The sequence below is a fragment of the Montipora foliosa genome, chromosome 6, assembly GCF_036669935.1.
Source record: "Montipora foliosa isolate CH-2021 chromosome 6, ASM3666993v2, whole genome shotgun sequence".
NCBI classification, from domain to species: domain Eukaryota; kingdom Metazoa; phylum Cnidaria; class Anthozoa; order Scleractinia; family Acroporidae; genus Montipora; species Montipora foliosa.
In genome coordinates this window covers 30,626,207-30,638,706 of record NC_090874.1, presented here as the reverse complement: position 1 = coordinate 30,638,706, position 12,500 = coordinate 30,626,207, and the positions used below count along the sequence as shown (strand labels likewise).

At 37.7% G+C, this 12,500-nt stretch overlaps 1 protein-coding gene across 8 annotated transcripts in view; it reads left to right on the top strand.

Annotated features, from left to right (window-relative positions):
• Positions 1 to 12,500, top strand: part of LOC138007116 (fibroblast growth factor receptor-like 1) — a 33,494-nt gene that overhangs the window by 8,068 nt on the left and 12,926 nt on the right. For 2 of the 8 annotated variants that reach the window (XM_068853856.1, XM_068853860.1), the window contains exons 1-5: positions 3,704 to 4,024; positions 4,101 to 4,541; positions 7,453 to 7,740; positions 8,392 to 8,766; positions 11,267 to 11,350. In XM_068853856.1, coding sequence (XP_068709957.1) covers positions 4,457 to 4,541; positions 7,453 to 7,740; positions 8,392 to 8,766; positions 11,267 to 11,350 — 832 coding nt within the window. In that variant the 5' untranslated portion in view covers positions 3,704 to 4,024; positions 4,101 to 4,456. Of the gene's footprint in view, positions 1 to 3,702; positions 4,025 to 4,100; positions 4,542 to 7,452; positions 7,741 to 8,391; positions 8,767 to 9,484; positions 10,957 to 11,266; positions 11,351 to 12,128 lie in introns of those variants that run through there. The other 6 variants (XR_011124000.1, XR_011124001.1, XM_068853861.1 and 3 more) reach the window with 6 other exon arrangements.

Genomic DNA, 12,500 nt, shown 5'->3' with positions numbered 1-12,500 from the left:
TCTTCCTCGGTATCAATTTGTGTTTCCTGGGATTTTTCCTCACTTGCCCTTACAAGGTTTTTCAACACGCTCAAGCGACTAGAATTGGCACCGACAGAGTTTTCGTCATCTTCTCCAGCATAGGCCACCGATGGATTAAGTAAACTAAAGCCACATACAAAGCCGGCCAAGGAAAGATAAAGAAGTAAACGTGTAAATGGTTTGGTCTCAGGAATTTCGTAGTCCACTCCAGGGACTTTACGATGGATCGCAGCGCGTACATAAAAGCTATAAAATTTTCTTCTCCGCACCACATATGCTGATCGGCAAGCATCTTTTTCTTTAGCTAATAGTACAAATAAAGACTTTTGGTGGCTAAATATTTCGTAAAAACGCGATTTACCCTGAAAACGAGACATGAATAGAGTTCGGCAAAAAAAATTACGCGCTGCCATGTTTGTTTACCTTCCCCATGGCTTTTAAAAATCCCGCGAGTGACGCGCGTGATTCGCCCGGCTAGAACCCAGTCCTAAAACTATTGTGAGCCTCCTTAAATACATTGTTACTGCTATTTTTTTTCTTTGTTAGGCAATCACTTTATTCTGATTGACCACTTAAAACAGTGCGTGCAGAGTCAAGGAACTCGTGGCGTTTTAAAAATAGAAAGATACGCTCAAAAGTTGACACATGGTGGACGTGTATGGTAGAGGCAAGCTCTACTCATGGGCTCCTGTACAACCAACTGTATTTTTCCTTGCAGCCCTAGTACGCAAAACAAGTCGTAAATACAAAAAGCCTCTACTTGTTTCTTCTGTAGAGGAAATGTAATGATGGCAGCTAAAAGCCTTGAAATCCCCTGTCCTCCCCTTTCCCACAAAGAGGTTTGACCTCCTCTACACTACCTCCCAACCCCACTCTATTAATCGCATAAATTATAATAATGTTGGGGTCAGTACATCTTAGGTAAAACAACTTGAATTAGAATTGCCAATTGAACTTTACGTTAGGTAGGTGGAGCTTCAACTATTTTGTTTAAGTTGGTCGCTGAGAAGAATTACCCTTTGTTTCGCAGGTCTCTCGTAGCTTATTCCCTCAAAAAGCTGTCTCTCGCAAACTTCATCAACTAGATTTTAACTATCATGGATATGTCTGTACCTTCTTCAGCACATTTTGCTAAGTTAGGTAACCGATGGAACTAAATCAAAAAACTCAACTATGTAGATCTCTGCCTTAGGCGGATTACTCAAAGATGCTCAAGTTATTTTATAAAAACAGTAAAGGGCCGCTAATATTGACATATTATACGATACGGCTACGATACCGTGCAAAATCCAGAATGTCGTTTGTTTTTCAAAAATGCATGGTTGTATCGTGTTTATCATGATCATACGTCAGAGGGTTATCCTCTGGACTGAAATGTTTGCTGAATAGTAGCTGTACGTCAAAACTGCTAGCAATGCTGTAAGCTTAAAGACTTGTAGACTTAAATTAGAATTAGTCTTTATTGGGATGACTTTTACAGACTTTAAGATTTCGTACTGTTTACATTGTGAATCACTGGAAAATTGTTGCGGTTTTTTTAATCAACTTGGACGGTTTTGTAATGCCTTGTGATCAAGGCTGCTGTTAACAGAGGACTTAAAACAGGAAGAGCATTGACTCTTAAAATTAAGATTTCCTTTCTGGAATGTTTAATTCATCTGCTATTCAGTGGTAGGAGTTTCTATTCAGCATGAGTTGTGATTGCATTCATAGGTAAGAAGGTAAACACACGGCATTAAATCCACATTAACATTTAAATTTATTCTTGGCGAAAATTTCTGCTTATAATGTCCTTAGTCATTTGTATAAAGTGAACAGTGACGTACTAGGAAAAAACGTACCATTATTGGTTTTCGTTTGACACGAATTATTGAAAGAAAAAGGATTAGTTTCACCTTCATTGTTAACTCTTATTGCTTCTGTACTTTGGGTAACTAGCTGATGAAATTATTGCGCAAATTCCCATCATTTTCTTTTCTCTCTTGGCGCGCAGGAGGAAGGGGATGTGTGGAGTAACCTGAAGCGAGACGGTGGGATGAAAGTGAATGATGCAACAAATAAGATTATTACAAAAAACAACAACAACAAACAACCGGGGTCATGGGACAGTTGTATAAAGCTTGTGTCGACAGATGAAAGCTTTCTATTGGAGGAAATACAAATTATCTGTTTTTTGGCACCTGTTTTTTTTTTTTGGAAACGATGTTAGGACAGTGGTGAGCTTACTCGCCTCCCATTAATGAGGCGCTGGTTCGATTCCCCGATATGGTGTCATATGTGGGTTGAGTTCGTTCGTTCTCTTCTCTCCTCCGACAGGTGTTTTTCTCCGCATGCTTGATTTTTTTTTAATTAAACCGATTTGATTTCTATGTCCAGTGTCCGCAATTAGTGCCCCAGGGCTAGAAGACTCGACATCTACCTAAAGTTCATTATAAATAAATTTCATTATAAGGTAATGAATTTCATTATAAATAAATTTCATTATTTCATTATTATGATCTTATTAATTGTTTCAAATAGTCATATTGTAGATGAAACGGAAGAGGAGTTCAATAATAATCGTCATCAACATCGTTGTCGTTGTCGATACACGTTGGAAAAAAGATAGCACAGAAACTTGACATGACAAAGCATGTTTTCTTCGAATGTCGCGTTTGACATTTGCACTGAACACCTTGAGTCACGTAGCTGCATGTAAACGAACAAGCAATGCTGTTCCCCTGTGTGGTTTAATGTGTTAAGTTTGCGATTTGTATCTTTGTGAAGACAGAATTGGACATTTTGATTGCTGCTCAACACAGTGATTCCAGATTGAGACATAAATGTCCTTTTTTTTTGCAAACCCTCTAATTTTTCGATTAGGAGTTGAACTGAAAAAGGTCACCCATAAAAATGGTTAAAGTTTATTTTCATTGGAAAACATGTAAATGCTGCCACTTGTGGGCTGCGTATAGCCTAACGAAATAATTGTAAGAGTATTAGTACAGAAGAAAATAACTCCCATGTGCACTACAAAATGACATCCCAAAGGCAAACCTGAACTTGAATTTTCAAAAGCAATTAAATTGTTCATGAGAAACTAACATTCATTCTCGGAGGTACAGATCATATCATATCATGTTTCAGTAACACAAACAGCCGAGAAGAAAGTAGAAAGAGAAAGATGAAGTGAAAGCTACTCCCAACTTGAGAACATCCGCCCTCTTTCGTCAAAGCGGTGTAATCCTTATCATTTGATACCAAATTGCACAGCAGTTCAGAGCACCACCATCTGAAATAAATTTTAAAATCAAGAGTGCATCGTGCGGAGCTACATAGATAGGACAGCCCGTGTAATGCAGCCAAATGACCACATCAATTTATCAAGGTTTTTCCATAACCGAAAAATTAATTGATTCTTGTTCCGCTTTCTTTGGCCCGTCAGTGTGCGACAACGATGAAGATATGGATACTCGCATTTTCGACTTTCAAATCCCTAAAAATTAAACCTAAATTGCTTTATGGAACCTTCATTTTGCTCACAACCAAAGCTAATATACGGACGACAAATTATAAAGGAACCATGTACTGTGATATCAACAGATCTTGTTATGTGATATCAACAGATCTTGTGATATCAACAGATCTTGTTGTTGCTACAAGAATTCCTGGCAGCAGAAGGCTAAGGACAGAGCTGTGTGGAGGAATCTGATCAGACCTAAATGAAACAGCTATTGTCGCCCACGACAGGCTGCTATGATGATGATGATAATGATGATCTGAATTGCAATGCGGTTGCTTACAATGCTGGGACCGTGATGACCCAGGGCTCGCAGCGGGCTTTTCAGCAAGCGATCTATTGCAAAACAGTGTAGTGTTAGCGACAAAATCAGGTGTATAAGGTCAGAGGAATTCAGAAAAGTAAACAGTTCCTCTTCCTAATCCCAATAAGGAAACACTGAGTTCTTTAAATAATTAAAGACGGTATCCAGACAACTATGGTCAGCGTTATTTTGTTTGTCAGGTAAATATTTTTCATTTTTCATTTGTACTACTGTATTTGTTATTTGTGAATAACAGAAACACTGTTTAACCACCAGGTTTTGAAAGATTAATTCAACAAACGAAACGGACGCAGCCACAACAAACTCTCTTGGCTGCAATCAAGAGGTACATGCAAGTAAGATTGTCCCGTAACAGCGAAGGCATTGTCAAACGTGAGGAAATTGAGAGATCTTAACCATCCAAGTTCCGAAGAATGAGCCTATAATGCAGATAACTTCCTTCCTGATAAAACATTAAAGTTCCGCCATCTGGCGCCAGTTCACTCGATATCTCATCTCACTGGCTTAAGCGTGGCAACTCTAACACAAACAAGCTGCAAACAGCTCTTAACCAAAGTTCCAAAGTCGTAGAGCAGATCGATAACGCAAACCAGCTTCAATCAAAGCTATAGATGCATACTATGTGTTACAACACTGTTTGGAGTGTCTCTTTGGCTGCGTTTGTGATCACAACACAAATCAGAATTGGTGTAGCAGGTAAGACTAAAAAAACATAAACGAATTTGTGTGTTTACAGTGTAAATAGCTTCATCATCTCTGTAGCAATGGAGGCTGGTTATCTTTAGACCTTGGGCCATGGTTCACAGTGTGAAGCGGATGCCCTTAATCTTTGTCCTTGTTGCACCAGGGAGGTGCTTTTTGGCGATTCAAATGCCAATAAACTCAATACTCTACTTCGGTATAAGAAGCTACATGCGAGAAAAAAAGAGCTTAGTGTATACTGCACATAGCGTGTTTAATTGTCCCTGAGTCACTGGCATCCGAACAAACATATCTTTTTTTTGTCTTTTTCTTGGAGTATTATAGAATAACGACAGCGCATTGTCTCTGTCGTGTATCCCTAGTTTCTATCCCTTATGCGAAGCGATCTTACAGAAGGTAGCGTTTTCTACATTTATTAAGCCACTTCTTATTATCAACTCGCCTCGCTTTGTGAAAGAATTGTCATAGGACACAAGTTTACATTCAAAAAGAAATATAAACGATCGAAAATATTCTAATCATGTAAACATAAGGTAGCATAAGAAAAGAAGAAGTTTCTCGTTGGTTTATAATTTTTAACACAACATTGAAAAAAAAGGGTTATTAATAATCAAATTTTGTTCAGGTTTATCCAAGGAAATTATGAACAATGACTTCAAGGAACGATCTTGAATTCGGTAGGGGAGAACCTCACTGGGAGCCGCCAAAAATAAGATGTGAGAGGTTGAAATTTCTGCAGCACCTCGCCATGTTTGTACCTGGGTAGTATTTGTTCGTTCAAATTAGTACTGCAAAGCAAAACTCTCAACATGTATGTCCATAACGACATTTCAATGGTCTCAATTTGGTCCATTGGGCTTCAATTTCCGTAAAGGATACGTCAAAGGAGATAGATTTCCGAGGCCTGTCAGCATCATCTATCCAATACCTTGTGGTCTGTCGTCGACTGAAACAATCATGTTTCGATCACAATCATCAAAAGTAATATTTCGAGCAGAACCGTGCGTTAGGATCAATGAAAAACATCTACCCGCTAAATGGCTTTCTCATATCTCAAGGCTAATCTTTGTCTCGCGTGGATCAACTAAAATCTACTGTTATTAAGTCCATTACCTTCTTATTTACAATCGTGCGTTTAGCGACACGCGACCCACCAGTCTGCGATGGTCTTGGACAACCGGCAAGTTCCGTTGGTACACGATGTAGCATCAAACATCAATATCCTCTTGATCAGCGAGGTGATTCGTGTAGCACACGCTGTTTACAAATGGTACAAGTCATTGCGAGTCATGAAATATTTTTAGATGTTGTACATACTGCAAAATAAAGTTAACAGTGAAAGCAGAACATATAAAAATATTCGGTATAATTAAGCAATCAAGTTAGTGCTTTTGCAGTGCCTTATCGATAAGGTAATAGGCAATAAATGCTAGGGAAGTGGCCAGGATAGGGAAGATTATTCATTACCGCAAAAGTTAACCAGCTGCTTAAAACACAAGTCGATCAGATAACTCGCCTGATATCAGTGCGGATTCGGAACAAGATTTTTTTTATCTCCTTTGACAGCGAGTGTAACAAAAAGGGAAAAAAGTTGTTAAACTTCTAATTTCTAAGCTCTAACGTGTACGGCTTCCAATAACCACATAAGAATAAATACAAGACTTTAGGTTACATCCCAGGGCACATGTCATTGTGACTTAATTTTGGATATTAGGTCTTATCAGTCAATCGAAAGAAACATAAAACAGTGAAGCAGGGCCTGAGACTGAACAGAGCATTTCAATTTGTAAAACGTAAAAAATAAAGCCAAAGTTGTTCTCCGAAGACGGTTCAAGGCTCGACACTTCTTGTGGTTCACGGTCGTGTGTAATTACAGCAAAAGTCGCATGAACGGGCTCAAAGATCCTCAACTGTTACAACATCTTTATAATCAAGAGACAACCATCCTCAATGTAACCTTAATTTAAGACTGGCAGTATTCAAGGAAGGTCAGTGTCATTGTATACAATCCGGCAAATGCACCACTGTAAACTCTGTCACTGATCAAATGAACAAGTCATTGCATTACTGATTGCTGCTCAAGGCTTCCCCTTCTCTGTGTTTAAAAAACTTTCGTCAGGAACGAAATCCAGCTTCCAGGTCTCACACCTTTCTTGCCTGAAGAGGGGCGTTTGGTTTTGAAAAATATCTGCGATATGATTCACGTAAAACATCAACGTATAAATGAAGATGACATACAAGCAAAACGTTCAAGTGAAGAAGTGACACCATTTATGAGCAACGTTTGTAGTTGCTATGTATCACAGAGGTTTGTCTCGGCTGAATCGGTTGCTTATGATAGGGATTGATCAATGATCAATGATCAATGATCAATAATCTGTGATCTTGAGAGTGCTTCATGTTGCAGCTCTTTCAAATCCAAGACTTTTAAAGGCCAGAGGACTTCATTAAAGACCTTTGAACGGCAACAGCCAAAAGTTTTCCACAACAGACCAAAATCTATTTTGTAACGGCTTTACTCGTCGAAAGTAGGTCTAAACAAAACAAAAGAGAGCGCCTTTGATTAAATTTTAAGTGTTTTTTTTCCACGCACGTCGATGGATTTCTATCAAGTTGTGTTCGGAGTATCGTGATAAAGGAAAATTTAGTGGATGGCTTCTCTCATCGACGTTTTTTCTCATTGCCAAATTTTTAATTTTTAAGCTTTTTCGCTTGTATTTTTCAAATATTAGTTACGCAATGTAAATGCTTTTTCGCTTGTATTTTCCAAATATTACTTACGCAATGTAAATGCTTTCGGCTGAATCACACTCGGAGAATTGTTTACGAAAAAATATGAAGTCAACCAATGAAGTCGGCTTCTTGCCGCACTGTCATAATTTCCTTTTTTTTTTTTAATTTTTAGATTCACCCAGATTTGTAGATTCTATCAGAATGAGACAAAGGTTTATTGCCTGGCCAGCTCGGCATAATATTCGAATGAAGTGCAAAGCCAATGGCTCAACACCACTAAAATTTCAATGGTTCAAGGATGGCCAAGCTACCATAGAGAGACGACTACAACCTCGGCTCAAGACAAACATGTGGTACCTCAAACTAAAGGATTTGGTTCCCTTGGACTCTGGAAGGTACACGTGTGTTGTATCCAACTCCTATGGCTCTATTAATCATACCTACACACTAAAAGTTGTAGGTAAGTAAACGGTGCTTAAAGTCAGCATAAGTTCCAATATTACTGAAGTTTTCACTGCATAAGTGAAATGCTAACAGATACTTTCGAAACGGCGTCGCACCAAATTTTAAGAGCACGATATCTCAGAGATGGCCAAATAAATATGGACATATTTGCTTTACATGCTTTACATGCTTTGCATGGAAAATTCAATTCACTGGAACTGAGTTCAGTCATGCAGACTTGATTTCCTACCAAAGGATACAGAAAGGATAGACGAGCCAATAACACTACAAATACTTGGTGGCAAAAACTATCAACCAAGCAGGATCCTAGAATAACTTTACAGTTTTCCTCACTTTTGTTTACGCAAATTGCTCGGTATAACACAAGACACGACACTATATTTGTTTAATCAATTCGTTTCCATCAGTTTTGTGATATTTTGACAAAACAATCTCAGGCACGTTTATTTACTTTTATTTTTTGGAGTGCCTTTACCGTTTCGGATGTTTCAGTATTAAGTTACGATCAAAAGAAAGTTGTTTCCTGTACAAGTTGGAATAGTCTTCCGTCCTATAGGCCTTGCCGCAAGCCAATCCATGCAATACGTGTCTCAGCCCGTTAATCTCTACAATTAGATCATATTTTTTATCTTATTTTCTTTAACAGAAAAATCTCGGACCAGGCCTATTCTGAAGTGTAGCTACCCTCAAAACACCAGTGTGCTGCTTGGAGAAAACGCTTCTTTGACATGCGTTGTTCTCTTAAGTGGCACCTTGCCAGATTTTCGATGGCTGAAATGGAAGGCTGTACCCAAGACATACCCAAGTCCAATTGATTTTCAAAATGGATCATACTCACTTGTCAACCCTACACAGTATGAAACTGTGTATGTGGAAGGAAAGTACGGGGTTAAAGTTAACATTCCAAACGTAACATCAAAGGACTTGGGAATGTACACGTGTTACGTCAGCAACCATCTTGGTTATGATTACCGAAATGCGTTTTTGACCGCCCTTAATAAACTATGGAGAGGATCAGGCGGTAAGATCTTACATTGAAATCTGATTAAGACTTTTCATGCTTTCCGACGTGTTCATATGCTTAACTCAAAGTACTACCTTGTCGCGACTTTTGTATGGAGCTTACAGTTATATTTTTTTAAATTGTAATGTAGGGTTTATTACTTTAGAGAACAAGCTTGATTACTCTTAAGTGCTAAAAACGCCTCCGACTGTTTTATCCTTTAATTGAACTTGTTCAGCCGGTTGTAGCTGACAAATGATAATAACTATGTTTCCTGTTTCTCAGGCCAAGCAATTTTATTCATAGTTTAAAGGTAATCTTGTTGTTAAGAAGGCCAACCCCATTTCTAAAGAAAGCATTCATTGTTTCTCATTTAATTTTTTCTTCTTTTGGGCTTTACACTACTAACAATTGCCTGCCAGGTATACCCCCTCTTGGTAAGCCACTCACTTTTATAGCATTGTATAGTTCCAAAGAAAATGTACACCACATTCGCAATTTTACATGGTAAACTCCAAACACTATTTCCACCGTTCCACGTAGTAAATTCATCCAGTGTTTGTTCGCTTCATTTTTTAACAGGCATAAAAAGGGACGCTTTCGTGCCATTTGTCAGATCTCTTTGTAGACTACTAAAAAGTGTATTAAGATTAGTAAAAAAACCCAAAATAATGCTGTGGTTTGTTAACTTAAATTGGTACTATGATAAAAAGAAATCACTTTCATTTTTCTTCAGATTTTGAAAGTGTGATTCCTTAACACTTGACTGGCAAAATTTTGGGCTTTGATTTTTATCCAAAGGTTGTTTACTTTGAGAGTAAGTTTTGGATTTCATGAACGATTGGACCTCAGAGAGTTGGATCTAGGAAAAAGAGACGTCATTTACTCACTAGCTTGGTTGACTTCATATTTTTTTCGTAAACAATTCTCCGAGTGTGACTACCTCGGCTCAAGACAAACATGTGGTACCTCAAACTAAAGGATTTGGTTCCCTTGGACTCTGGAAGGTATACGTGTGTTGTATCCAACTCCTATGGCTCTATTAATCATACCTACACATTAAAAGTTGTAGGTAAGTAAACGGTGCTTAAAGTCAGCATAAGTTCCAATATTACTGAAGTTTTCACTGCATAAGTGAAATGCTAACAGATACTTTCGAAACGGCGGTCAATTATCATATATGCAAAACAAGAGTTTAAAAGTCTGAAAGCCCGAAATTCCAGTGCTGTATATTATTCTTAAACTATTGAGTCTTTGACGTCATTTTCCCCTCGATCCAATTCTCTCAAGATTTTAATGTTAGCAATGGCGGACCATTAAATAGGAAAATTCCACTTCATGGAGTCTATTCTATGTCTTCTCGGTTGTCAATTGAAAGGTTAATTTTCGCCCAATTTTAAAAATTCCAGGTTGAGAACATGGCCAAAAATTAGTCATGGCTGTCTCTTCCTAAAAAAAAGGAAAAGGTATCTTTGTTTATTTCCGGGAACCTTTAAAGAATCTTCACAGTAGGCATAATGAGCCAAGGTCAGAGAGAATTATTTCTTTGCCAAACAGCATGAAAATCATAAAATTGTTCCCTTGACCCAACTCTCCTTTTACACGAGAAACGTATTTTAGTTAATCTTGGTTTAGCGACTTTTAGAATGAATTATCTGTCACCTTCTTCTTGCCATCAGGCCATCCCCTTTTTTTTTGGTTTACCGTCGAATGCGTTTCCTGATATCGGGTCGGTCGATCGGATTGAAAAAAAAAAAGCCTAAAAAACAATCATAAGCATTCTCGGAATCGGAGCCCTGGTACCCCAGCATAATAGCTGTGGAGCCAGGAAAACAACAAGACATGAACCCAAAATCAATATGGCGGAAACGTTGGTGAAGGTTGTTGCAAAATTAAGACAGCGTGGGCAAAAGGATCAACGACCGAAACTCCTATGCTACATAAAATGGCTTAAAAACGTCGTTAGCTGTTTTTTTTTTTTTTTTTTTTGTTTTGAAAATGCCAAAAATTTGGGTCGGTCGGACGACGCGAAAAGGAGAAAAAAAAGGGGATGGCCTCATGGCAATTGAAATTAGTTACTGCAGCATTTGCAAATCGTTCCTTGGATTTCCTAATGTTAATTGCGCTGCTATTGAATCAGGTGTTGTACACTAAAACCCACTATTATAATGACTGTATGCAAAATCTTCGCCATGTATGACAGGGAAATATAAGAATATTATTTTTATCTTGCCTCTTCATGTAATTTTAGGTACCATAGCACAGCAAGGGTGCATTTGTATAATCATTCAAACCTCTTGGTCAATTTACTGAAAATCATCACTTATGGCTTTGGTCAATTTTGAACCATGCGCAACAGAGCTGTAACTATAACAAGAAGCAGTACTCTTGACGTCCTTAACTAATTTAAAAATAATCATTGCTCCTCTAAGAGCTCTCTATAGGAGGAGGAAGTGGATAGAGAGGTGCAGTGATTAGCACTGACAATTTTTCAGCATTTTGTTGTTGTTGTTGTCAGCAGACACCCTAACTCACGCAACAGTAAATTCTGAAAAGAGCAACCAAGCCAATTCAGAAAACCTGGGAACGCTACCAACCAGAGGTCAGTATTTTTTTTTTTTAAGTACTAAGAGGTAACTGTTTTCCCTAAAGAAAAAAGCAAAAAAAGCATTTTTGATAAGGAGTAAAGTTGACTCACTTTATGAGTAAAGTAAGCGTTTTACACAATATCTTGAGTTACATTACTCACAACATGAGTTAGATTTTTTACTCAACATAGTGAGTTGAAGTAACTCAATATTTTGAGTAAGCTAGGTATAACTCAGATTTACCCAAATATGTGAGTAAATAGTTACTCACTGATTAAGTGTTTTTCTCTCATTGCGCAAAACTTGTGTAATTTTTTTCACTAAATTCACCGAGTAAATAACTCTTTATTTTGAGTAATTTAACTGTAAATCAAACGAGGGAGTAAAAATACTCATAGAGCGAAACTCAGCTGTTCTGCAGTCGTCAAGATATAGCATGTCTCCAAAAGCAAGTTTGAGATCTAACGTTTTACATTTATGGGTGCAGGTTAAATCATAATCTTATACATTTTCGCTTTCTAGTTACTGTTTTCTTAGTTACCTGCTTCAATTATAAATTATTTGATAAATATTGAATTAATTTGTTATATAAATAAGTTATAAATCAACTGACGAGTAAATAAATTAGCAGAACATAATTCTAGTCACCTAAAAATTACCGATTCTGCTATGAAAACAATGCCACACTACAACATTGCATTGTCACTGTCCCTCTCCTCAACGAAGAGTTTAAGCTAGGGCGCTAAGGACACTTAATCCCATTGTTACGTATGTATGTATTAATATTTACAGAGTACGCAAGAACCGTGCAACTGATTCCGACGATGGTTGGCATAATTCATGAGAAGAGCTAGGTTTTACAATGTACATTCTAAATTATTGAAATACATTGTGTGTGCGGAGTATTGCAAATCGCACGTGTGATTGAGATCTTGAAGTATCAATTTCTTGCACATTTTTAATATACATGTATTAGCGGAGAAGGAAAAAAAAAATTACCAACCCCCTTGCATGGCCCTCATCACCGCTTGAATTCACCGAGAGAGTGCCATTGTCTTCTTCTGTGTCGACGTCTTCATCATTTTGTGGTCTATGATAAAATTATTCCAGTTGTGCTTTCGCCGAATAGGAGATTTAAACGAGTTGAATTTCTGAAATGATTGG